This window comes from Hyperolius riggenbachi, chromosome 3 (assembly GCF_040937935.1).
Source record: "Hyperolius riggenbachi isolate aHypRig1 chromosome 3, aHypRig1.pri, whole genome shotgun sequence".
In the NCBI taxonomy this organism is placed as follows: domain Eukaryota; kingdom Metazoa; phylum Chordata; class Amphibia; order Anura; family Hyperoliidae; genus Hyperolius; species Hyperolius riggenbachi.
The window spans coordinates 421,435,798-421,462,220 of record NC_090648.1 but is presented as its reverse complement, the minus strand read 5'-3'; the positions used below and the strand labels follow the sequence as shown (position 1 = coordinate 421,462,220).

Here is a 26,423-nt window from a genome sequence, read left to right as displayed (position 1 = left end):
GTTTTACAATTGTGCTGGCACTTTAGATTTGTTAAACATACCTCAGTTTTAGACTTCACTTTTGAGGGTGCAGATAATATCTTCAGCTCATCTTTCAACTGAGAGATCTTCTCATCAAGTACCTTCAGTGTTTTCATTATCTCGGTTCTCTCCTCTGCCTTGATGGTTTTGTTTTTCTCTAGCTTTGATATCAACATCTGCAAGAAAATGTGTATCAAGTTCACCAGTCACCACATTGTGAATATGCAAATCATCATTGACACATTGCATACCAGCAGTTCTGTAGGAGGGTTTAGCTTACAGGGGCAACAAAGGCATGATTTGCATATTCAGCAGTGATGCACTATGGGACATATCAAGTGTCACTCTAACCTGAATAATCATAAAAACCCCAGGATACGCCGATCATAGTGCAGGAAATAAAAGAAAAAAGCTGATAAAATTTAAGAAGGCCAGCGGTACCAATGGTATCCTACCAGAGATGATCAAATACAGCGCACCCCCCAGAAATACATAAGGCACTCAAGATTGAATTCAGGTTTGGGGTGATTTAAAAATCACCCGTTTTTCAGTACAAAAAGTAACAACAATTTTAAAAAAAACAGTATTGCCAGGATGTATTAAGGAGATCACACCAGGCACAGCTCAATGCCAATAAAACGGCAACAGAGAAAGAAAATGCTTATCTAAATTATAGTAACTAAACTAGGAACCTGCATGTAGGACTACATTTCGTAATACCTGGTGTATAGGCAAAAAGCTTAGTTGACCATAAAGTAAAATCTCGCAAACCATTTTATGCACTTTTTAAAGGTGTAGAACAGAAGCTATTTAAAGGACACCTCCAGTGAGAATGATGGGAGGATGTTATTTATTTCATTAAACATTACCAGTTGCCTGGTATCCTGCTGATCTTTCATGTATCGGTAGTGTCTGAATCACCCACCTGAAACAAGCATGTGACAAATCCAGTCAGACTTCAGTCAGAAACATCTGATGTGCATGCTTGTCCTGGGTCTAGAGGCAGAGGATCAGCAGGACAGCCAGGCAATTTTCACAGTTTAAAAGGAAATACATATGCCAGCCTCTAGGCAAGGGTCTGTTCATGGCTGCCAAAGAGGCAGTCTAGGACACAAGAGAAACGACAATCTCATACCGTAAGGGCCTGAGTCCACTAACGCAGTTGTGTCCGCTTTTCAGAAACACATCAATGTTACAGATGCTGAAAAGCGGACACAACTGCGTTAGTGGGCTCAGGCCCTAAGGATAGCAGAACAAGGAACTGCAGCTTAAATTAACACTTACATTAGGAAGTAGCGACGTATACACCTCCCTGACACCAGTACTGCATACACATGATTACAGGGCAGTTTGTGTAGACAGAGATACCAAAATCATCATGTCAACAAAGGAAACTCATACATGCAAACCTAATGTCTGTTACTGGCAAAACATACTGAAGCATTCAATGTGTGTCACAAACAGAGCTACATACCTTCTGGTACTCTATCTGCTTTTCTAGCATTTCTTGCTTTTTCTTGCGCATATCCTGCTGAAGCTTCAAAGCTTCCTAAAAACAAAACATTTCAATGATCAGGAAATAATTCCACAACGGAACCCTTATTCAATTCTCGTTTTTTTCACAGGAGAAAAAACTGTTGCAAATAACTTTTTAGGAATGGAAAAAGTACTAACAAGCATGCGAAAAGGTACTGTCAAAATTATTTTGAGTATTTTCTTGTTTGCTGGTAACTTAAAATGCATTTTATTGAAAAAGTGTAAAAATGTGTCCTAGGGTCTGGTACATATATTCTTTTATATACACATATTCATAAATGCATCAAAAACACACACAATGAAAGTCAATGGGAACACAATGGTATGCTTTTTCCATGTGTTTTTTTATATGCATTTTTTACACTTCCTATTGTCTTCCTAGAGATCTGCATAAATGGTAATATAAAAGATGGATGAAAAACTTATGCAAAACCTATATGCGAACTGCAAACGCATTAAAACGCACGCAAAACGCATCATAAACGTACCAAAAACGCTGTAAAAGTGCACAAAAACGCACACAACATTAAATACTTAAGTCTAGAAAAAAAAATGACATTTACTCACCCGGGGCATCCCTCAGCCCCCCGAAGCTGGATGGTGCCCTCGCAGCCCGCTCCGATCGTCCTGTCCCCGCCGGCGGCTACTTCCGGTTCGGCGACAGCCGCCGACAGGCTGGGAACGCGGCTGATTTTCTGTGTTCCCAGCCGCTATCACTCTCTATGCTGCTATAGCGTATATATATACGCTATAGCAGCATAGAGAGTGATAGCAGCGGCTGGGAACGCGGAAAATCAGCCGCGTTCCCAGCCTGTCGGCGGCTGTCGCCGAACCGGAAGTAGCCGCTGGCTGGGAACGCGGAAAATCAGCCGCGTTCCCAGCCTGTCGGCGGCTGTCGCCGAACCGGAAGTAGCCGCCGGCGGGAACAGGACGATCGGAGCGGGGCTGCGAGGGCACCATCCAGCTTCGGCAGGCTGAGGGATGCCCCAGGTGAGTAAATGTCATTTTTTTTTCTAGACTTAAGTATTCCTTTAACATCAAAACTGACATAAGACGCAGCCTTTTACGCTATGCTATGTGTGCACCCAGCCTGAACAGAAAAAAAAATGAAACGTCACATAAGCCATCATTACCCCAGTAACACTAGAAGGCGCTGCTCCTCTGTCATTAGTATCTTGTTATTGACACATTAACTGGAATTTGGTGCATCAGGCCCATTAGGTCACAGGGCGTCCCAGTCCCAGGTTCAGCAATGTCTAAATGGATTTCCACGGAGTCAGCACCTCAGGTACAGAACCTGGGAATAGGGCCGATGCCAAGTCTTGACTTGATTGCACACACAGTCCTAGACAGACCAATGTAAAATAAAAAGAGGTGGACGACTAGCAAAGGATCCAGGTGCCACCGGAGGACGGTGAGGGAGCGATCGCCTGAAGGGGTAGGAGTAAGCCTCCATATTCCCTCTCATTTCAGCTGCCCTTTAAATTTATCTTCTGCAGTTCCCTCTGTGTTTGGCTGCACTTTGACTCACAGCTGTATGTGGCTAAAGTACTGTGCTGCCAGAGAACGAGGAAACTGCAGATGAAAAAAATGAATGCTCACGGAGGAAGTCTTGTTAGACTTTGGTACCTCTCACGACTTCAGGAAAGAAAAGAAAAAAATAAGGGGGGGTGGGGGGGTGGAATGCACAGCAAAGGAGAGACTTCTTCCTCGTCTGCTTCGGAACATAAGCAGCTGGAGGATCGACCAGGTCTGTATAACACTGACCAGATGCTTTATTCGCTGAAAAACACATATAGCCAATACATATTTAAGTGCACCATTTTGACTGTATCATTATTTGTATGGGAGGTTTAATTATTTCCAGTGAATATAGCATAATTGTGTTGCAAAAAAAAAAAAAAATTAAAAAATGACATGCAATAAAAAAGCACTGTGTGTTACTTCCAGTATAGGTTGTGTCGAACATAAACCGTACCTGTTTCTTTTTCATTGCATCCTGCACATCGACTGGCTTTGACCGAACTGCATTCTTATTAGCTGGCTTTGTGGTGGTAGTAGTATATATGGATTTTGAGAGACTGGTAGAAATCGGTAACGTCTGGTGAAATAAAACATCAAATGCACTGGTTAGCTTAACTCGCTCAGGACCACACGCAATATAATCTCCATCTCTGATGTGGCGTAGATTTTACAGCGGCGGTTTTCCGTGGTCCAGAGACGGTCGTTGCTCACTGCAGCCGCTGATTTGGCAGTCATGCGACAGTTGAGCTTCCTCCTATGGGTAAAGAGCCAGTTTCATTGGCTCCTTACCAGGTGATCACTGTGAGCTAATCACAGTGACCAAAACTGGTAGAAAAAAAAAAAAAAAGGCTCTGAAGTGTACCTGAGATGTCAGCATAAAAAGATTTGATACTTACCCGGGGCTTCCTCCAACCCCATGACCACCGATGCGTCCCTCGCAGTCCTCCGGAGTGCCTCCGTTCGGCCACAATCACTTCTGGTAATCTGGCTCAGTCGTGCCAGTCGGCTCTCCTACGCATGCGCGGAGGGGCCGTGCATGTGTAGAAGAGCTGACTGGCACAACTGAGCCAGATTACCGGATAGCGGCCAAATAGAGGCATTCGGGAGGACGGCGAGGGATGCATTGGTGCTCTTGGGGCTGGAGGAAGCCCTGGGTAAGTATCAAATCTTTTTACTACGCCATCTTAGGTTTACTTTAAGGGGCCAGAGCCTGCCAGTCCGAAAAGAGTCAAGAAGCTTTACAGATGGACATTGACATGCACAAGAAAATAAATGCAAACACAGCATTAGACAATAATAGGAGGGCACCTCATAATTTGTGGGTTCAGTAATCTTATAGCTGAATGATAGTTGTTTCAGCACAGTTTTGGAATCACCTGCGATTTAAAAAATGCTACTCCAATAGAACCCTATGAGAGTGATTCCACTCAGAAAATCGCTAACACTTGCGAACAGCAATTGGGCTGCAGCATTATTGGATTAAATTCAGGGAATGCATAATTCAAAATCACATTCCCTTAAATTGCTCTGGAAATCGCTCTACAACACTAAGTGGTTTTTAGAGCGTTTTGCAATTACTAGTGAGACCCAGTCCTAACTGCCCCTCCAAAGGGTACCCAAGTCCTCCTCGAAATGTGCTTGTGGACGAGCAGCTTTCGCTAACTGCACAGGCGCAGTATGGCCACGACGTTATGCGGAAGGGAGCGCAGCTATGAGAGGATATCCAAAAAGCTATTTTCGGATAGGTTCAGAAGGTCCATGTGCGGCAACTGTGAGGTCAAGGAGGAAGTCTCTGTACTTCCCTTGTACCTAGGTTTAAGTATCTCTTTTAGGGCTGTGGAGTCGGTACAAAAATCATTCGACTCCTCAGTTTATGAAACCTCCGACTCCAGGTACCCAAAATAGCTCTGACTCAGACTCAGTCTAATTTTTACAAAGGCTATGGATTTGGTTCAAAAATCATCCGATTCAGTTTATGAAACCGCCAACTCCAGGTACCCAAAATTGCTCTCACTCATTGACTCCACAGCCCTGGTATCTTTTAATCACCCGTTCAGGTCCACTTATACTTGAAATCAGTGCTGGGCCGAAATTACGCATGAGCGTAATTACGCATCGTAATTCAATGTAAATTTACGCGTAAGCGCTACGCGTAACTTACGGTCTTACGCGTAATTATTTACGCGTAAGCAGTTAAGTGGTATCGTAATTACGCGGTCTACCGTAATTGCTAGGTATGCGTAATTTTACGAAGACTTACGCGTAATTTTACGCGTAATTACTAACGTAAAAACTCCCCTTTTCTAAGAGTAGCCAATCAGTCAACATCCTAAGCAACCAATAGTATCTTCTCCCGCCCTTTAGAATAAGCGTACGTTTTGACGCATACAAATGATGTGTACGCAATAACTGTCACATTGACGGCTATTGCGTACACATCGTCCGTATGCGTCAAAAAATACGCATTAATGGGTATTACGGCACTACGCGTAACATCGTAGTGTAAGCGCCTACATTACGGTATCCTTACGCGTAACTGCGTAAGTTAACGCGTAATTACAGTGATGAACCGTAGATAATTTCCTACGCCGTAACCGTAATTGCGTAATGCGTAATAGCGTAAAATTACGCGTAATGATCCGTAAGCGTAGATTTTTCCATTACGACCAGCACTGCTTGAAATAAATGAAATGAAAGAAAAAAATGTGAATTTCAATGAGCACCCGCTACAGTAAGCATGCCTAACATGATAATCAATGACATGCAAATAATCCAGAATCGATGCATAGTCCAATGAAATTTTGCCAAGGTGTTCCATTTTCAAGCTGCATAAAGTTGCATACAGAATTTGCATAGTCATGTATCAACAACAACTTGCATCAAATTATAAGTTTCTGGGGAATTGCATTTGACTTACAGTGGCTAAAGATACTTAGTACATAGTTCGTTGCCCAAAATGTCATGTTCAGGGAAATGCAAAATGTTAAACTGAATCTTTCATTTTAGACTATAGGTTAACTGGTAGGTACTGTGCCCAAAATGTGGTTGAATCATACCTGCATGCCTGAATCTAGTAATTAAATATCTCAAATGTACTGCTACCTTATTATTATAGTCCAAGAGGACTAGAATTCTCTCCAACAAGGGTGCAGGAGAGGTGCTCATCCAGATCTGGATACAATAGAACTCTTATTCCTCCATGTAAAATAAAAGCAGGCTACAACTCACAAGTGATGACTGGAGACTCAGTGCAGAGAGACAATTGTCGAAAAATAAAGACACTGAGTTACTTACCGGTAACGTCTTTTCCAGGAGTCGGAAGGACAGCAACCCAGATGAGAGATTACCCTTCCACCTACTATTGGACAGGAAGAGGTTAATCCATGGAACCAGGCAGGGTGTATATATATATCTGCCCCTACCAGACATACCTCAGAAATAACAAAGATATCATAAATACTGCTTCAACAAACTTTATTTACAAATACAAATAACCCACTTAGGGCGGGTAGTAAGGGTGCTGTCCTTCCGACTCCTGGAAAAGACGTTACCGGTAAGTAACTCAGTGTCTTTCCCAGGGTCGTCTCCAGGACAGCAACCCAGATGAGAATCAAAGATTACATAGCATTAGGGTGGGACCACAGCATGAAGAACTCTCCTTCCAAAGGTCAAGTCCCTCCTAGAATCTAAATCCAGCTTATAATGTTTTACAAAAGTATTTCTATTAGACCAAGTAGCTGCCCTGCAAATTTGATCAATCGATACTCCAGCCTTCTCCGCCCAAGAGGCGGAAATGGATCGAGTCGAGTGAGCTCTAACAATACTCGGTATTTCCTTGCCCTGAGATTGGTAAGCTAGAACGATAGCCTGTCTAATCCATCTTGCGATGGTAGCCTTAGAGGCCTGACCACCTCTATTGATACCTGAAAAAAGAACAAACAATGCCTGAGATTTCCTCCAAGGTTTTGTAACCTCCAAGTACTTGATAACACAACGTCTAACATCAAGACAGTGCAACCGTCTCTCTTTATCATTAGATGGCTCATTACAAAATGATGGTAGATATATCTCCTGAGACCTGTGGAAACGAGAACACACTTTAGGCAAGAAAGCTGCATCAAGCTTAAGAGTCACTCTATCCTCTGAAATGATACAGTAAGGTTCAGCAATGGATAAGGCCTGTATCTCCCCCACACGTCTTGCAGAGGAAATGGCCAACAAGAAGGCAGTCTTTAAAGTCAATAATTTTTCTGAAATCTCCTCTAATGGTTCAAAAGGTTCATCCATGAGTGCTTGCAGAACCAGATTTAAGTCCCAAGGTGGAACCTGACTTCTAATCACCGGCCTAATTCTGTTCACTGCTCTAAAGAAGCGAATGAAAAACTCATCTTCTGACAGTTTTCTCTGCAAAAAAACACTGAGAGCCGCAGTTTGTACTTTCAGAGTACTTGCACTCAGTCCTTTTTTCAGGCCAGACTGCAGAAACTCCAAAGCAGAGTAGGATTCCTCTCTGTTCCTACTATTCTCCATACACCAATTGTTATAAACACGCCAAGCCTTGAGATATATCTTTCTCGTAACCATTTTCCTGCTCAGTAACAAAGTCTCTGTCAGGTCTTTAGAAAATCCCTTACCTCTCAGGAGTTCGCTCTCAGCATCCAGGCTGATAGATGCAACATCTTTACCTGAGGGTGGCAGACTGGACCTTGCGTCAGCAAGTCCTGGCGATCTGGCAGCAGTATTGGCTCCGCTACAGCTAGCTTCCTCAGCAGTGAAAACCACGATCTCTTTGGCCAAAAAGGAACGATCATTATTGCCACCGAACCATCCCGGTTGATCTTGTTGAGAGTCCTGGAAATCAGATTGAAAGGAGGGAACACATATAGAAGAGGGAAGTTCCATCTGAGTGAGAAAGCGTCCACTGCCCAGGGCTTGTCGCTCGGGCACAGGGAACAAAACATCTGACACTTGGCATTCTGCTTGCTTGCAAAAAGATCTATTGTCGGCATTCCCCAGTCGGACACTATTTCTAGAAAGACTTCCTGATTCAGGGACCAACTGTCCTGATTCAGTTCTGACCTGCTGAGAAAGTCTGCTACTTGATTCAACATACCCCTGAGATGTACTGCTTTTAACGAAGCTAAATTCTTTTCCGCCCATAAGAGGATCCTCTCTGCTCTCATCATGATGGTCCTGCTCCTTGTTCCCCCTTGATGATTTAGGTAAGCTACAACTGTGCTGTTGTCTGACCTGATGGTTACATGCTGAAATCTTATCTGATCCTGAAAATGCAACAAAGCTTGTCTCACTGCCTCCAGCTCCCTGATGTTGGAGTGTGCTAGCCTCAAGGAACTGTCCCAGGTCCCCTGGATTGGTGAACTGTCCATATGAGCACCCCACCCCCAACTGCTGGCGTCTGTAGTGATGATCCTCTGGGTTGGAAAGTCCCACAGGCAACCCACTGTGAGCTGACTTGGTTCCGACCACCACTGAAGCAAGGTTTTTATGTAATAGGGGATGAACACCTTTTTGTCCAGATTTCTGACTCCCCTGTTCCAAACCTGCAAAATCCACAGTTGGAGCTGTCTGGAATGCAGTTGGCCCCACTGGACAGCCGGGAATGAGGATGTCATAAGTCCTAGTAAGGACATAGCGCCCCTTATGGAGATGGTAGAAACTTCCTGAAAGGAGAAAACATTTGTTAGTAACAAGTCTTTTTTGGGTGAAGGTAGATAAACTTTCTGATTGACAGTGTTAATAATAAAGCCTAAGAACAAAATAGTTTGTGATGGCTCCCAAGAAGACTTTTTCCAGTTAATAATCCAACCCAGGGATTCCAGCACCTCCAGTGAGGTCTGGACCCTTGTAGTAACCGCCAAAGCGGAGTCCCCCCAAAAGAACAGGTCATCCAGGTAGGCAATCACCTGTACATTATTCAGTCTCAGATAGGCTAACACTTCAGTCATTATTTTTGTAAAAAGCCAGGGGGCAGATGACAAGCCAAATGGTAATGCCGTGAACTGGTAATGCCTTACCTCTTCGTGATGACGGACCGCAAACCTCAGGTACGCCTGTGAGTCCAGATGGATCGGTAGATGTAAGTAAGCGTCTTGGAGGTCCAGAGACATCATAAATGCATCCTTTTGTAGTAGGCTCAGCACTGAGCGGATGTTGTCCATCTTGAACTTCCTGTATTTGATGGATTTGTTGAGAAGCTTCAGGTTGAGAATAAGCCTGTAATCGCCTCCTTGTTTTTGTACTAGAAAGATTGGCGAGTAGAATCCTCTCCCTTCTTGGCATCGAGGAACTTGCCTTATGACTCTTTTCTCCAACAGATCTGACACAGCCACCTGTAGAGCTGAGGACATTGCTTGAGATAGGGGAAGTGATGTCAGAAAGAATCTGGTTGGGGGGACTTCTGTAAATTCTAGCCTGTAACCTTCCAAAATGATCTTCAGCAACCATTCGTTCTGGAATAGGGACTCCCAGTTCTCGAAGAAGTGTGCCAGTCTTCCCCCTACTGGTATCCTGGCGTCATTGCTTCTTTGGTTGATTAGAGGGATTATGCATGAAGGGGGTGGAGGGCTTCCCTTTCTGATCCTTTTGTGGTCTCCACTGCCTCCTATTGGACCTGTAGTTTGGATCTTGACCTCCTGATGAGCGAAAGGACCGTTTAAACCTAAACACTTTCTTTCTTTCCGGGAAGTTCTTCTTGTTGTCTGCTGTTCTATCCAATGTCTCATCTAGCTTGGTGCCAAACAACAAAGCGCCTTCACAAGGTACTCCACACAACTTCACCTTAGATGATGTATCTCCATTCCATGTTCTGACCCATATTCCTCTCCGTGCAGAGTTTGCTAAGGCTGCTGTTCTTGCTGTTAACCGAACTGAGTCATCTGCAGCGTCACAGAGATAATTTACAGCATGAAATATATTAGGCAAAGATTTCAAGATAACTTCTCTGGAAGAACCTCCTGCAATATGCATTTCTAACTGCGACAACCAAACTTTAAGTGACCTAGAAAAAGCTGTGGCTGCAATGCCCGGTAAGAAATTAAGGGTGGCCGACTCCCACGCTCTCCTTAGAAGATTATCAACCTTCTTATCCAGTGGATCTTTCAATACACCAAAGTCCTCAAACTGCAAAGCTGATCTTCGAGAAACTCTAGACAGGGCAGGATCTACTTTTGGGACCGGGCCCCAATACTTCTGGTCTTCTGGTCTAAAGGGATATCTTCTACCCATAGATCTGGGCCAGAAGGCTCTTTTCTCTGGAAATTCCCATTCTTTTTTAATCATTTCTTTTAGGGAGTTATGAACAGGAATGAAACTTTTCTTGCCTTCTGCTAAACTTTGGTACATCTTATCCAATGTGGACAGATTACGCTCCTCCTCCTTAATGTCCATAGTCGCATACATAGCACATAAACTATCCATATTCTCAGTGGCGAAGGCAAATCTTTGCACTTTAATCCCCTCCATAGGTCTTTCCTCCTCCTCATCAGAATCAGACATTTCCTCTAAGGAAGAGATCTCCCCCTCTGAAAGTTCTATCTCAGAGTTCTCAGCATGATGCCTCCTTCTAACTGGCTGTAGCATCTGTAGTGGCTGAGCAGATACCCTCGGGGACACTGTGACTGGCGTGGATCCTGATATCCTATTAGGGGAATTTTGAACAGGATTAGAGGCAGGAGAAGTACTGGTAGTAGCGGAAGTAGAGGGACAAACTGGAGTCTCTTTAAACGCCTGTAAGGTTGATGCTACTTCCGACTTCATCCAGCCCATAAGATCCTTAAATATAGAAGGGGATTCCTCCTTAATCATCTCCTGGACACAGGATTGACATAGAGGCTTACTAGAAGCTTGAGGTATTTTAGCAGCACATAAAACACATTTCTTCTTATCTCTTTTTTGCTCTGGCATTGCAACAGCTACAGATGTCATAGGGGTAGCAGCTGAATCGCCGGAGGGGCGAGCCTGACTCTGGCTACCCTTTTTGGGTTCCTTCCCCCTGGCAGCCTTGTCAATTTTTGGCTGAAAAAGTAATGGGAGAAAAAGAACCAATGAGCCCAACCTGTTCACAGAAACTACATATATAATCACATATATATATATATATATATATATATATATATATATATATATATATATATATATATATATATATATATATATATATATATATATATATATATATATATATATATATATATATATATATATATATATATATACACACACACATGTGCAGTCATAAATCACAGCACATACCACTGCCCCAGCGTCCGGTGTGCTTTCAGATGTCTCCATGCTGGCTTACCACAAAATGATCCAGCAGAGGAAGACGCTTTAAAAGGAACTGGTATTTGCGCATCCAAAAATTCTCTCCCAGCAACCATAACCAACCTTAGGGTTCCTGGAACATCATTGCGCATCCCACTCTGAAGCCTCCGGCGCTGAAGGGGTTAATTCCTCCTCCCCTCGTGGCCACGCTAACCCGGCTTCCGGGAAGACTAGGGGGCGTGTCCTGCCACCACGCTGCCGCCCCCTGCCGCCGCCGCGAATCACAGCGCATTCCCTGGTCAATCTTCCGCTCCAGGACCTGCCGACGTCATGAAGAGTCATCTGACTCTCCCAGCCAATCACAGCCGCCCTGCCCGCGCGTCTACGCGTTCAAAGCGGCTGGACATTTCACAAACTGTAACGACAGGGAGACGGCCGCTCTCCCTAGCTGATCCGCTCTGGCCAGCATGCACGGAAGACCCCCGCTCCAGGACCCCACCATCTGGCGTCAGCCCTCAGAAAATCCATGACCTCCTCCGTCCGTGGACAGGAATAAAACTGAGGTATGTCTGGTAGGGGCAGATATATATATACACCCTGCCTGGTTCCATGGATTAACCTCTTCCTGTCCAATAGTAGGTGGAAGGGTAATCTCTCATCTGGGTTGCTGTCCTGGAGACGACCCTGGGAAAAAATATTTTATATCTTGATCTGGATGTGTACCTCTTTGGCTTTCTTGCTGGAAACTAATTGTGCCTTGCAAAGACATGCAATGGTTAATAAAAAAAAAAACAAAGTCACTAGGCAGAGACTGAAGATCCATTTCCTATCAGTGGATGTCAGCCCACTCTAAAGGAACAAGGTCCTCGGTGTCTCCAAAATACTGTAGAAGCTAAGGTTTACATACTATTGTAAACAAGGATGGCTTTCTCATTTGTCAAGGTTGCTTCTTTTTTGTTAATAGGCTATTAAAATGTGCTTACAACTGCCTTCATTAAAGTACGTACTGGATTTTCTTCCCCTGAGCTATTCAGATTTGAAGCCACGCTCGTCACTGTTGTTGTTGTAGTATCAGACTGAGTACTGGTAACCATTCCAAGTCGATGTTTTGCAGGTAATTTGTTGATGACATATGAGCCCTAGGGGGAAGGAACAAAACACTGCATGTAAATTATCATGCAAAATAAAGTCACATGCATTTCTGCTTCTGACTGTTGCTGCCAATGCCTGTGTTTTAATAGTGACAGTTTCTCTATTAAAAAAAATAAAAATAATCAAAAATCTGAGGTTTAAAAAAAAAAAGTTAACATGCAGACAGGGCCGGTTTAAGCAACAATGGGGCCCCAGGGCAAAATAAACCTGGGGGGCCCCCCCAACATATACCCCGGAACAAAAATCGGAATTAGGGGACCTTTTTTGGAGCTGGTATAGTTAGGGCGTTAAGTCCCAATCGGTCAGAGCTCCACATTCTGGTTATCCCAGCCTGCATGGGGGACAAGGGGTTAAAAAGTTTCAGGAGGGGGGACCCCACATAATTAAAAAAAAAAAAAAAAAATATTCCCACACTCTAAACATAAAAAAAAAATTGGGAAAATAGGAAAAAATGCCAGGGATCTTCATACAGCCATATTGCGGCTGTATAGCGATCCCTGGCCAAAGCGCTGCGGCTGCGTATGGACCCCTGGAAACCCAGTCAGGAAATTTATTGCGCTTTCGTTTGATGCATGTAAAATTACACTACCGTTATGTTTGCTACTAAAAGTTATATTTACCGCATTTAAAACTATACTTTTTTCCTTCAAAACTTTAAAATCGATTTTCTCAAAAAATATAAGGTCTTTTTGAAAAATTGTTTTTCCTCTTATTCCTAATGATCTCCTTAACATATCCTGCAAATTTAGGGTTTCTAGCATTTAAGGTGGATTTGCCATTAACCATTAAAGTCGGCAGGTTTTTAAATGTATTTTTTTTCCCCTTTGAAAAACTTTAAAATCGATTTTCTCAAAAACTGTAAGGCCGATTTGAAAATTTTTTTTTTCCTCTTGTAGCCACTGGGGGCCCCTACAAGCTCTGGGGCCCTGGGGCAGCTGCCTCCTTTGCCTTAATGGTAGCGCCGGCCCTGCATGCAGACTAGTCCTCCACTGCCCTGCAGTTCTCACCATTTCCTGCCACCACAAGGTGCCTTCCAGCATCAAAAGTAAGAGAAAACGCATTGAAAAATAAATTGGCAATAACAGATATTATGAATCTGTGCATCTGTTTAACACATCCTGAATATAAAGCCAGTATTTCTTGCAGCCCATGTTTCTCAGCTATTCTCACCCATAATCTACTAAGACTGACAAAATCTGACCGCAGGCCTTCATTAGGCCACTCTGACATTACCTTTTGGAGGTGTCCTGTCCCCACATGTGGAGCATTCTGCTGTCCGGTCTGAAGTGTGTGCGTTGTGTGGTGATGAGTCATGTGCTGCTGGGGCTGTTGTGAAGACTGCTGCTCATTGTTTTCTCTGTGCCAAAGTACCCGTATGAATCTGTTGTTCAAAACAGCTTCTGTGCTGGAAATGGCTCTCCTGGCTTCCTCATTTGTCAAGTACTGGATGAGAGCCCCCTCTGGGTCTCCTTGGAAAGCAACCTTGGAGAGAAAATACACACAATATGATTGACTGTCAACAGCAACAACATTTTGAAAGCATTTTTTCTCCTAACAGGACTCAAAGCAATTCTCAGTATAATATATTCAGCACTTTGACATATAAATCTCTATTTGCTTGTTCACCTGTTCTTCACTGCCTGTGCCCGAGCCTATCAGGGCTCACATTAATGCTACAGAGGTCTCCAAGACAGAAAGTGATGAAAAATCTCTGCAATGGGGAATAGGCAGCTGTACACACCACTGAGATTCAAAACCCATCCCCCACACTATTCAAAACAAAACCTAACTTTTGTTGGCGACGGGTTTTAACACATAGAACTGCATGCAGGCAAGTATCTGCACTGCACTATGTAGAGCTCAGGAGGTCAAATATATCAAACGTTGTAAAAAAACAAATTATATCTGCTTCTGCTGCGGTACAAAGGCTAATTACGTGATCATACTTTTTTTTTTTTTTTTTTACAGTTTATAAAATGTTGTACAACAAACCTTCAGATCTGCTATGAAAGAATAATATGCAATAAACAAGGGGAACAGGTTTAGGACACTGCTATTGTGTTAAATCTAGAACTGGAAGACATTGCTTTTAATGGCCTTTGATAATCACTCACAAAAGACTTTTTAACTATAAAATGAATTATTCATGACATAAGTCATTAACATAATCTTTATATAAAAATCAGTGACTGGTGCGGTTTTGATTTCCTGAAAACTGTGTCCTCTGTACGTTTCCAAAACTTTGTATCCCAATAATTACTCACCTGTATATTAACGATGGAACCAAACTTGCTGAAATGCTCATTCAGCTTGGTGATGTTATTCAGTTCCTGAGGAATCTTCCGAACTTCAAGTTTGGTATTCGTATAGAGAATCTTTTTCACAAACCCTGGTTTGTTAAGGTTATTGTTGCCTTGCCTAAAATATATAGAAAAAAAAAAGTATAAAGGTTTCCTTATGCTTGGCATACTTGCGCATTTGTGAAAACTGAGGGTTTATGTGCTCTCTCTCAGACTATCCTATAACTACTGAGGTTATAGGAGATTTGAGACCCAGGTCTACAACCACAAGTTTCTACCTAGAACCTTCCTCAGTTCAGTGTTGGATTCTTTACATGAGATGTTGTCAGTGTTGCCTTTTGAATGGGAGTTTGTCGCTTTTTATTTCCTTTAGTAGGTAAGAAGAGTGAAATTCTCTACTATCCAGTGCTGGTTAAGTCCAAGGAGGTCTTGCCAGGTATTCTACAAGCATGATCGTGCTTGCTTCATATGTTGTGAAGCATAATTACAATCGAAGATGCATCAAGCCCAGCGGTGTATTTGTGACACACAGTAAACGATACGACAAGGGACAACACACAAAAAGTCTGCTTACAGTGTCTTGCATGGAATAGGGTTAGTAGGGTAGTAAAAGGGAAGTGATAGAGACGCTGACCAGCTTAAAGTGAACCCGAGACGAACCTCAGGTAAAAAAAATAATAATTACATAAGAGGTAAGCCTCCAGCTTTCCATGTCCTCCTCTCCCCCAACACCACTCAACACGACGCTGCGCAAGATCTGGGCCACGCGCCTCTTCATGCATAAGTTAATTCTGTGTAGCCACACTAGTGCATAAAGTGGTGCAGGGCCCAGATCAGAAATCCGACAAGCTCACGTCGGCTTTCTTTTGAAGGTCTGCAAGCAGCAATCGCGGTCTGGAGGACGGTGTGGGAGGCATCTACAGGATCCAGAGGCTTCCTTCTTCAGAAGGATCAGTTTTTTGACCAGAGGTTTGCCTCGTGTACACTTTAAGCAAATTATTGTCTTTTGATAATTGTCTTTTGGGAACTAATATTTCCCCCATTTAAAATACTATGGTTGGATCAACCTATGGTAGTCTAACCCCAACTTTCTTTCGGTTTTCACCTTATTTTGCGCTTTTTTAAACTATATTGTATACAAATTTTGGATGAGGCGCAAACAGACTATTATGGCGTATTCCATATGTCTTTCAATGCATGGCTTGATGTAAAATATTTATTCTGCACTGGGAGATGCTACCATTTGGATGAGTTAAAATGGGTATAAAGAGATGTATAATAAATTAGACCATTTTCTAAGCAATGTGCAAAAGTGAGGCATTACATACAGTGGTCTATCCCTCATTACTCTGTGTCTGGATATTGCAATTTTCAAGCTCTGCAATCATTCCATGTACAGAAAATGTTCTCCTATACTCAAATAGCAGAATTCCAGTGATAAGGTTTCCGAAATCACAAATAACTCTATATAAGCAATTACAGAGAGTAACTTGCACCGAACAGTCAGAATAGAGTCACAATGCTTACTTATCTGCCCATGGTTTCTTAGCGAAAGGACCATCATTCATGTTTCCAAGTGGCCTTTTCCTTTCTGGTTCCACCACTACCCTATTCATGTTCATGTTAATGTTTTCAACAGGAGCTGGAGGTGGCTCCGTCTGGATTACAATATTAGCAGCTACAAAATAAAAACAGAATAAACTGAAAAAGTCTCATAAGGAAAACAATGCATATCTACATCTTATCAAGCTTATATTCAACCAACAAACTTCTGTCAAACTTGGCACAGTGCCTGCGGCCGGTAAAGCAACCTTAGGCCCCGTTCACATCACAAACGCGGATGGCCATGCATGCGGAACGCAACGCATGCGAACGCACGCCATCCGCGTTTGTGTGCGTTGCGTGGCTGATCCCATCACTGAAAAGTGAATGGGACAGCCACGTGTTTTTACAAAAAATGCGTGCAGCATGCATTCCCGGACCGCACAGGTCCGGAACGCATGCAGTGTGAACATCAGACATTGCACTCTATGCAATGTCTGATGTTGTGCGTGTCAGCCACCTGCACGCGTTTCCAAAACGCGTCTGGAAACGCGTGCAGTGTGAACGGGGCCTTATGTCAGGGAATAAAAGATACTTGCCTTGTTAGCGGGAAGCCTCTGGATTGTCTTTCCGTATTTTGTACAACTTAGCATTTCAGCCGTGTGTGTGCGTGCGCGTGTATATGTGTGCGTGCAGGTTTGTTTTTTTCCTCAGATCAATCTGTTTTGTTTTTTTTTTTTCTCCCACATTCCAAAAACATGATTGCAGATTAACTAGATTACCCTTTAAAAAGGTAGCCTAGGATAGGTACTAGCCCAAGATACACATTAAGATGCATTACAGTTACCTCTTGGTGGTGTGTCCATATCACCCGACGTCAAACCGATCAGATTTGATCTCTGCTGCTGTGGCCTCGTATAAAATGGCCGGTAGCCAGTTCTACCTGTGCTTGTAAGGCTGGGAGCTTCTGGATTGTACCCATCAGGTTCGTATGTGTCTATAATAAAAGAATGTAAATTCAGAAACCTACATGATGAGCAAAAAGGTGATACTGAAAGACATGAAGCCCAAAGGGTCTAGGGTCATCCCTACAGTAGTTTGCACCACATATGTCTGGCACCTTCGGTATGGGACTGAATTGGTATAATTTAATTTACTTAGATACATATTTTTAACATAACAGTAGGTCCAGCGCTTTTCTTCTAGCACATTTTAAGTAACCACTTAAAGAGACACTGAAGCGAGACTAAATCTCGCTTCAGGTCTTATATATAGCAGGGGCACGTGTGCCCCTGCTAAAACGCCGCTATCCCGCGGCTTAACGGGGGTCCCTTCACCCCCAACCCACCCCCCGCAAATGTTGGTCGGAAAATGGTCGCTGGAGAGATCCTTCCTGGAGGCAGGGCTAACGGCAGCAGCCCTGCCTCCCAGCGCGTCTATCAGACGCGCATCGCCGCCTCTCCCCCGCCCCTCTTAGTGAAGGAAGACTGAGAGGGGCGGGGGAGAAACGGAGATACGCGTCTGACAGACGCGCATGGGGCAGGGCTGCGGCGGTTAGCCCTGCCCCAACCAGGAAGTGCTCCCCCGCTGCACGGAGGGGGTTTGGGGGGACAGGGACCCCCGTTAAGCCGCGCTATAGCGGCGTTTTAGCAGGGGCACGCATGCCCCTGCTAGCTATGAGGTCTGAAGCGAGATCTATTCTCGCTTCAGACTCTCTTTAAGGAAGGCGCATCACAAAAAACAAAAACACAACAAGATGAATATGCACATTAAAAGTAGACAGTCAAAAAATGGTAACATACTTCTAAGCAGTACACAATGCAGTCCCAAGCAACATAAATTATATGAAGTGGTCCACATATCAATAGATGCTGCAGCCACCGAAAGGCAGACATAGTGTGATGGAAAACTTACAGATGGGTCATGTGACATAACTATTCTACAGGTTTTATTTTTTATTGGTTGCATAAAATGCCCCATAGAGTCAAAATGGTTAAAACAATTCATTCTGCTGTGAATTTAAGATATTAGCGCAAAGTTTCTGTTTGTAATATTAAAGTATATTCCTTCCCAAGGTTTACCTGTATTTTGGATAGAAAAGGAGAGGGAGAAGGGGGGAGAGAAAGAGAGGGAGAGAGATAGAGAGAGGAGGATGGCCACAGAGACCAGAATGGTACAGCAGAGGTCAATTTTAATATTGGTTGCCTCTATTAAGGAGATTTCTTTGTGTCTGAATGATTCAGGGAGAAAGAGGGATTTTACATTATATTACAAAAGTTGGACCACGGTTTTTATTTGTCGCAGAGCAGAGAACGTGGGTGGAAATGCACATAATCTATGGGCAGCACAAAAAACGCGTTGGTTTGCATTTTATCAAAGCTTTTTTTTGATGAAAATGATCATTCTTTCTGCACGCTGTATGCAGAACGCATGCGTTTTACATCCAATGGTTTACCCTATGGGGATAAAAAATGCAGGAGTCTTTGCATGCTTTTTATGTGCTTTTGCAAAAAAAAAAAATAAATTCAAAAAAAAAAAACCCACATAAAAACCACATGTGAAAAACAAGCAAAAACGCACATAACATAAAACGAATGCTTTTCTGCAGGGCCAAGTGTGTTAACAAGCAAAAATAAATGCAATCGTCAAAATGAGTTGAAAAAAAATTATTTAACTAGAGAGGAATACTTTTTAATATAGAAAACCCCAGAGTTCTCATTTACATTAAATATTTATTACAGGTCCTGATTAAACAGTGTCAGGTCTCTTGCACACTACATGAGTTTCCGATTTTTAATCGATTTTCACATGTGATTCCAATTTTTAATCGGTACTGCATGCTGCGTTTTTCTTTTGATAGCATCCAGGGAAAATCGGAATCGCAAATTGGATTTGCAGTGTGCAGGGAGCCTCTTGCAAACTACATGCGATTCCGATTCTTAAGGGGGAGGGGTTCAGCGCATCTCTGTAGGTCTACCAATCTGAGGTGGCCTGGTGATGTGCTGATCTACCTTCCTTTGCAGTCCAATTCTTTCATAATTATGCCAAGCTGATCCTTCCCACAAGCAGAATAGGCCCCGTACGCTTTGTTTCATGTAGGCCACGTCAGAACTGAGGAAAATGAAGGTTATTAGTGGTTAGGAAAAGATAGAAGGTGCAGCAGATTTTAGGGTGTTCTGCCTCATCTCCACACACCTGGGGGTCCCCTGACATGACAATGATGATGTATTAGATGGTATACCAGCTCTCCTGGCATATGATAGAAGAAGGGGAGTAGCAGACTATGCTTACGTTCGGATACCGAGTAGAGAAGATTCTGAGGAGGTAAGGGAGGAGGCAGTCTTCCTCCTACTGGTGCAAGACTGGGCACAGTACTTGTCCCGGGATGTTCGCGGTTATTTAGCACACCTGTATGCGTTAATGGAAGCCCTGCATATTTAAAAGCAAAATAGGTTTTTACATTTCCATATTATTATTCTCCAGGTGAGGTTATATATACAGCATCAATGCATTTGCCTGATATTGTTCAGTACAGTACAACTTATAAATCAGTATTAATTCTTTAGCTTACACAGTTCTTTTAACATTTCCACAAAGGTTAAAAAAAAAAAAGGGCAAATTTAAATAGAATGTATAGTGAAATTTATTATGTTTATGTACTGCGCAGAACACTAACTTTCTTTTTTAATGTATATAATTTAGGGTATTGGCGGGCAAGCATTCAAAAATGTTCTTTTACGGTCTTTTCACACTATGGGCTTGATTCACAAAGCTGTGATAGCACATATCATGGTTGCGCTAGTGTTTTTCATGCACAATCGTGAATTTTCGCGTTAGCATGCAAAAATTGACGATTGCGCGTGAAATCCGTTACGCGGGTTATAGTGCATGCAAAACGCTAGCGTGACCATGATTAGAGTTATCACGGCTTTGTGAATCAAGCCCTGTCTGTTGCTATGCAATGGACATCATCATTGCATCACTACCAGGGCTGTGGAGTCAGAGACGAAGCAATTTTTAGGTAGCTGGAGTCAAAGGTTTTATAAACTGAGGAGTCAGATGATTTCATACCGAATCCACAGCCCTGATCAAAACACAGATGCAATGATATTCCTATGGGGTGATAACATTAATTGCGGTACAGCGGGTTCCATTGGGGTAACGTGCAGCAGCAGTGAGGCATACTTTCACTGTACTGTGTGCCTCACTTCATGGTCGCACCAATGCGACTTTTCGGATAACCAGTGATGCGACTGAAGAACTATCGCGTCACATTGTAACCTTCATAATCTGAAAGGAGCCTTATGCTGGGTACACACAATACGTTTTTTCCGCTTGATTCTCTTATCTTTCGCTCGTTTTTCTTATCTTTTTCCATTCACTTCTATGAGAAATCGAACTGTAAAGCGGTCGAGCGTAACATTGGACATGACGGAATTTATCAAACAAACGCATCTATCAAGCGGAAAAACGTAATGTGTGTACCTAGCATTAGTGCAGCAAGACACTAGTCTCTAATAAGACATACTGTATATACTCGCATATAAGCCTAATTATTCAGCATAAAATATGTGATGAAAAGTTACCCCCACGGCTTATATGCGAGTCAGTGGAGCAGAACGGGTGGTGGAGCAGGATTTGTTACTGGCAGAGGAGCATAAAGATTGTGCACTAATGATCCTGCGCTTACCAGCTTGCGCCCTACTGTGTCAGTGCCCCCCATCCTCTGCAACATGGTGTGCAGAGTGCACTGCTCAAGACTACCTGTGTCCCCTGGCTTGTGGAGCGGAGCGTGCAAGCAACATCAGTGGTGCAATGATCGGGGATTCTTCCTGTGTGGCAATACCTGTCTTATATCTGACGCCATCTAGTGGCCTCTTGAGACACTGCTGTATGATCCTGGGGCACATCTGGCTATGGGGAGGGAGCTGGACTTGTACTGGGGGCACATCTGGCTACTACTATACTAGGGAGGGGGATTATATGCGAGTCAATTACTTTTTCCTGGTTTCTGAGGGAAAAGTGGGTACCTCGGCTTATACACGGGTCGGCTTATATGCGAGTATATATGGTAACTGATAATGAAGCCCTATACTGTATGTCACCATAGAGCTATCCGATCAGGGAAAAAACGCTCCCACCCAAAACTTGCATTCTGTTTGGATAAATGTATGCATTCTAACAGAGCAATGTGAACGGATCCTATTCATTAACATAGCATCTGTTGACATCCGTTATTATCCAGTGCGTTTAGTTCAGCTAAATTGACTGCTTTTAATGCCAGTGTTAACTGGGCTTAAGGATCTAAGATTAAAAAAAAGCATCACTTTATATTCCAATTAAAGCAGACATCCAGCCACAACACACATCCATGGGATCCTCTTTGCCTGTTCAGTTATATTTATCTGATCAGTCTGCTGCTGTTTTTTTGTAAATCAGTCCTGGGGTCTGTGTCCAGCAACTTCCAGCATGTAGGCCCCCCCCCTGCTGAAAAACGCCATTTGCTTTCTGTACTTGAGATAAAGAAAACAATAGCTGTTTTTGGCAGGGGCGGGGCTACACGCCAGAAGTTGCCAGGCACGGACCCCTGGGACTAATTTACAAGAAGACCAGGCAGGTAATTATACCTTCACAGGTGGAGAGGATCGTGTGAAAAAAACATAATTTATGCAGAAGTCTACTCACTAGGAGGAGGATGGACAGGAGGAGGCGGCTGGGTGATTGGCCGAACAAGCGGTATTCTCATATTATGAACTGGTCCAGGGATAGGCGGCAACAAAATACCAGGAGGTGGAAGACCAGGGGGAGGTGGGAAAGGAATCATACTGGGTAAAGAAACCTCATCAACTACTAATGGGTCAGTTCCATGGTCAAACTGGCAAAGGTCTCCGAGAACGCAGAACCCTCGTTCTGAGAACAGAAAAAAAAGAAAGGATTAGCATAGGAACATTTATGTAGAACATGGTAATATTTAAAACATTCTACAGAAAATGCAATACTAAGTCACTATTGTAGTAACAGGAATGGACTCTGCAAAGCCGTTGTGGTACACTGTAGAGAGGAGGTGGTGATAAAAGGCACCTTTGATGAAAGACTTTTTTAAGGCACCCCTTGGCCAAAAAAACTACCGAAATGCACAGTAACTATATTACACATCTAATATGGCCCAATAATATGCATTGCAAACACCATATTAAACATCACATACAGCGCAGATATGTTCAGGCAGTGTCCTGCTTTAGTTACACAGGGTCCCAGTTAGGCAACGTCCTCTTTAGGCCTCTTTCACAGTGCGACGTTAAAGTTTTATAACACAGACTAAACGCACAGCATTACAAAAAGTCTGTGCGACATTCACAGTGCACACGTTGTGTGTAACGTGTAGCAATATTTAGAAAGTGCTGCATGCCGTGCGTTTAGCAATGCATTTGCGTTACATTTTTTTAACAAAAAAAAAACCTTACTGAGCATGTGCAACACACAACGTGTTGCACATGCTCAGTAAGGTTTTTTTTGTTAAAAAAAAAATGTAACGCATGCGCCGTTTTCGTTCCATCAGTATGCAACGAAAACGGCGCACCGAGAGACACAATGCAGTGCAAAATAACGTCCAATTTCATAACCTACATGCGCTGCGTTAGGGGCACGTTGTGAGACTTTAACGTCGCATCAAACGCAACATCCCAATGTGACAGAGGCCTTAAAGTGAACCGAGCATCATTTTTAACACCCAGGGTAGCTCTATAGCAAATTAAAAATGCATTCTAAAAATGTGGTTTAGTATTAAAAAAAAAAAAAAACTTTCAATTTACCTCATTTTTTTACATCTAAGGGTTAAAATAGCCACTTTGTCCATCCGCAAAGGACCTGCGGTCACTGAGCAGGAGATTGTTGAACACAGATAAGAAATCACCTCATTAGACTTAACTGATCACAAACAAACCCCCATTGTACTTCAAACAGAAAACATCAGTTACAGTTGAAGAATTTCACACCTAGTCTGGACAATGCTAGTTGTAAAACAGCAGGGGTTGAGCTGTTGAACAATGGCAGCCCTTGCAGCTATTTGAAGCCAGGAGCTGCTTAGTTCACTTTAAGGTATGCAGTGCCCAATTTAAGTTAGGAATTGTCCCCATTTAGATAGACATTGTTCCTTTTAGGGCTATAATTTTTCCATTTTAATAAAGCAGTTTCTCCGCTAGGTTTGCAGTGCCCCCCTCTAGATAGGCAGTGTCCTCTTTTGGTAGACCGTAGCCCCCTTCAGAAGAAGTGCGGAGATGTGAAATGGACATAGAGCCATCACACAAGCTTTTGTTTTATGGATGGTTTCCACTAGCCGACGAGCTTCTTGCAGGACACTATTGCCAGCACTTGAAGTGATGCGAGCATGCATCCAGATCACTGAGCTGTGCCATGCGTGGCTAGGGATTCAGGTGCGTGCTGCAGAAATCTGCAGTTTACTGTCCAGATTCGCAAGTCATTGGCCACATAGGTAGGGTTTCCATGTGCAACTTGCCTGCAGGGAAACGCTGCAGATTCAGACTGAATTGGACCCTAGTGGAAACAGGCCCTTAATTCACAGTGATCTCTTCCACAACTATGCTAAATAAAGGAAATGTTTCAATCTGTAAGGCCCAGTACACACCAAAAGCGCTAGCAGATCCACAAAACGCTAGCGGTTTTGGGTGCGGATGACAGAGATTTAGGCCAGTGCACACAGAGCGGATTTGGATGTGAGCCGCCGGCCGCATCCACGTGGCTAATGCACACCGGCGGTTTGAGGTTTTTAGCAAGCCACAAACGTGCAGCAAAAGGCACGTTTGCGGTTTGCTAAAAACCTCAAACCGCCGGTGTGCACCAGCTCATTGAAATACATTACCCGAGCGGCTTTACAGGCGGCGGCGGCCGGCCGATCGCATCAAGATCCGCTCGGTGTGCATTGGCCCTTAGTGTTCGTTTCCACAGGCAGTTGAACTGTGTGCTCAGCAAGCAGTTGTCAGGCACCAGCAAGCAGTTGTGAGGGGTTTAGAGGCTTTTCACTGCCAATCAACTGCTCATGGAAGAATGGGCCTTAGACAGAATACCCTTTATGCTGACCGTGCCCCCTCCCCCCCACTTAAGTAGGCAGCGTCCCCCTCCAAGCTCTACCTAATTATGTGTGTGGATTAAGGATGGTGCTGAGTTTGTGCCTATTTACATATAGGGATTTAATGAGGATTCTGCCCAGTTATATTATATAATGGGAAGGCATGGTTTTGATTGCAATTAATTTGGGGTAAAACATTCAAATCTAATAAATAAAAATGCGTTTTATCTACCGTATTTTTCAGACTATAAGACGCACCTAGGTTTAGAGGGCAAAAACCAGGATTGTATCAAATTCTGGCCGGTGCGAGATTCGGCTTAATGAAATGAGGGACAGATTTAGGTCAAGGGGGTACCATGAACACACCCTGGTATCCAATAGACCAGGGGTAGGGAACGTTGGCTCTCCAGCTGTTAAGGAACTACAAATCCCACAATGCATTGCAGAAGTCTGACAGCCACACTCGATTAATAAATGCAAATGCATGCTGGGATTTGTAGTTTTATCACAGCTGGAGAGCCAAGGTTCCCTACCCCTGCAATAGACCCACCAGAAGACGCCATGGAGGAGTGAGACTCCCTTTTGTTTCCAGGTACAATGCCTGCAGCTATAAGCTGGGGTCCATTGTACGGCAGCATTGGGGCCTCTTACAAAGTGCTTTTCCTCAGGTTCCTGAGTTTAAATTTCCTCCTTTGTTATCCTTCAAACGAGCCCCTACAGTTAGGGACAAGATTCGAGCCCGCACTCCTCGAGCTGTGGTACAGAGTGGCCGAAGTGGCACCTTTCCATGTTTAGGAAGTCATATGTGTGGCTTGATTTCTAAGGGAGATAAGTTTAGGCACCCGTCCAAAGGTACTGAGTTCAGCATACGTGGTCTGTATACATGTGATTCTTTATATGTAGTTTATTTACTTAAATGCCCATGTGGGATATTATATGTGGGAGAGACCACTCAGCGACTGCGTGAACGTATCTCCTCACATAAATCGGCCCATTAGGACCAAGAACATGTCTCAATCTGTCTCGGCCCATTTCACCCAGTTCCGCCACTCTATACCACAGCTCCGTGTGCAAGTCATTGATGGGGTTCCTGTTTATTTTAGAGGAAACAGGGAAAAGGAATTACTTAGGCGGGAGGCGGGTTGGATCACGAGGTTGGGTACCTTGGGAGGGGGCGGTCTCAACCGGGATTATGACCTTTCTTTTTGCATTTAAACTTTTATATTTTAATTGAGTGTAAGATTCATTGATATATTGTGCCCTTACATGTTCTTGTGCGGTCTGCTGTGCCGCGTTGGTGGTGTGCTGACTGCCGAGTCCAGCTATGTGTGTTTCCCTTGTGGGTTACACTTTGAGTATACTGGGAGTTGCTACTTTTTGATGTGTGGGTCTCTTTATTGTTATTGTATTTTTTACATCTAATACAACGATTTATCTATAAGGGTCGTTATCTATAATGGCACACTCCGCCTTACTTTACCACAGCACTAGCATTTTTTGCTTTTGGTCATCATCTGATGACTTACGGTGCTGACTTTGTCAGCATGTTCTGCATTATATGCGTTTTACGCGTCAGTTTGCGTATTTTTGCGTTTGGCATAGCGGCTATTTTATATGGTTCCGCATTTCACTTTATGCGTATGTTTTTGCGCTTCGTTAGGACGCTTTTACGCATGGATGCTGTTAGGGATCTTACGCGTATGTTTTACGCATTGCTAGGACGCTTTACGCATGGAAACGGCTGACGTCATGAGTTCCGTTTTTCGGCAGTACGCTTCTCGCATTGCCCTCTGGGAGATTGGGAGGAGCGTTATGACAGTGCTGTGGTTTCCCATCAGGTCCTCCTGACTTGGTAAGTGCTGATTGGCCATTAGGGATATGACACTTTTTAAATTATGCTGTGATAACGGCTGCTGATTTACATATCGGTTTCCCATCAGGTCCTCTCATTATGCTTTGCCCTGTGATTGGATATTCAT

At 43.4% G+C, this 26,423-nt stretch overlaps 2 protein-coding genes across 5 annotated transcripts in view; both read right to left on the bottom strand.

Moving 5' to 3' along the window:
* RBM27 (RNA binding motif protein 27) overlaps positions 1-26,423 on the bottom strand; it is a 90,236-nt gene that overhangs the window by 18,798 nt on the left and 45,015 nt on the right. For 2 of the 4 annotated variants that reach the window (XM_068277538.1, XM_068277541.1), the window contains 10 exons: positions 22,044-22,268; positions 19,650-19,787; positions 17,206-17,355; positions 16,344-16,494; positions 14,781-14,934; positions 13,750-13,998; positions 12,348-12,503; positions 3,536-3,658; positions 1,496-1,570; positions 42-197 (listed from right to left, as the gene is read on the bottom strand). In XM_068277538.1, the coding sequence (XP_068133639.1) occupies positions 42-197; positions 1,496-1,570; positions 3,536-3,658; positions 12,348-12,503; positions 13,750-13,998; positions 14,781-14,934; positions 16,344-16,494; positions 17,206-17,355; positions 19,650-19,787; positions 22,044-22,268 (1,577 nt within the window). The remainder of the gene's footprint in view (positions 1-41; positions 198-1,495; positions 1,571-3,535; positions 3,659-12,347; positions 12,504-13,749; positions 13,999-14,780; positions 14,935-16,343; positions 16,495-17,205; positions 17,356-19,649; positions 19,788-22,043; positions 22,269-26,423) is intronic. The other 2 variants (XM_068277539.1, XM_068277540.1) reach the window with 2 other exon arrangements.
* On the bottom strand, positions 6,699-9,613 carry LOC137564123 (uncharacterized). Its single transcript, XM_068277542.1, has 2 exons — positions 9,117-9,613; positions 6,699-8,762 (listed from the first exon to the last, which is right to left on the bottom strand). The coding sequence occupies exons 1-2, from the start codon at positions 9,544-9,546 to the stop codon at positions 6,709-6,711; spliced, it is 2,484 nt and encodes an 827-aa protein (XP_068133643.1). The 5' UTR covers positions 9,547-9,613; the 3' UTR covers positions 6,699-6,708.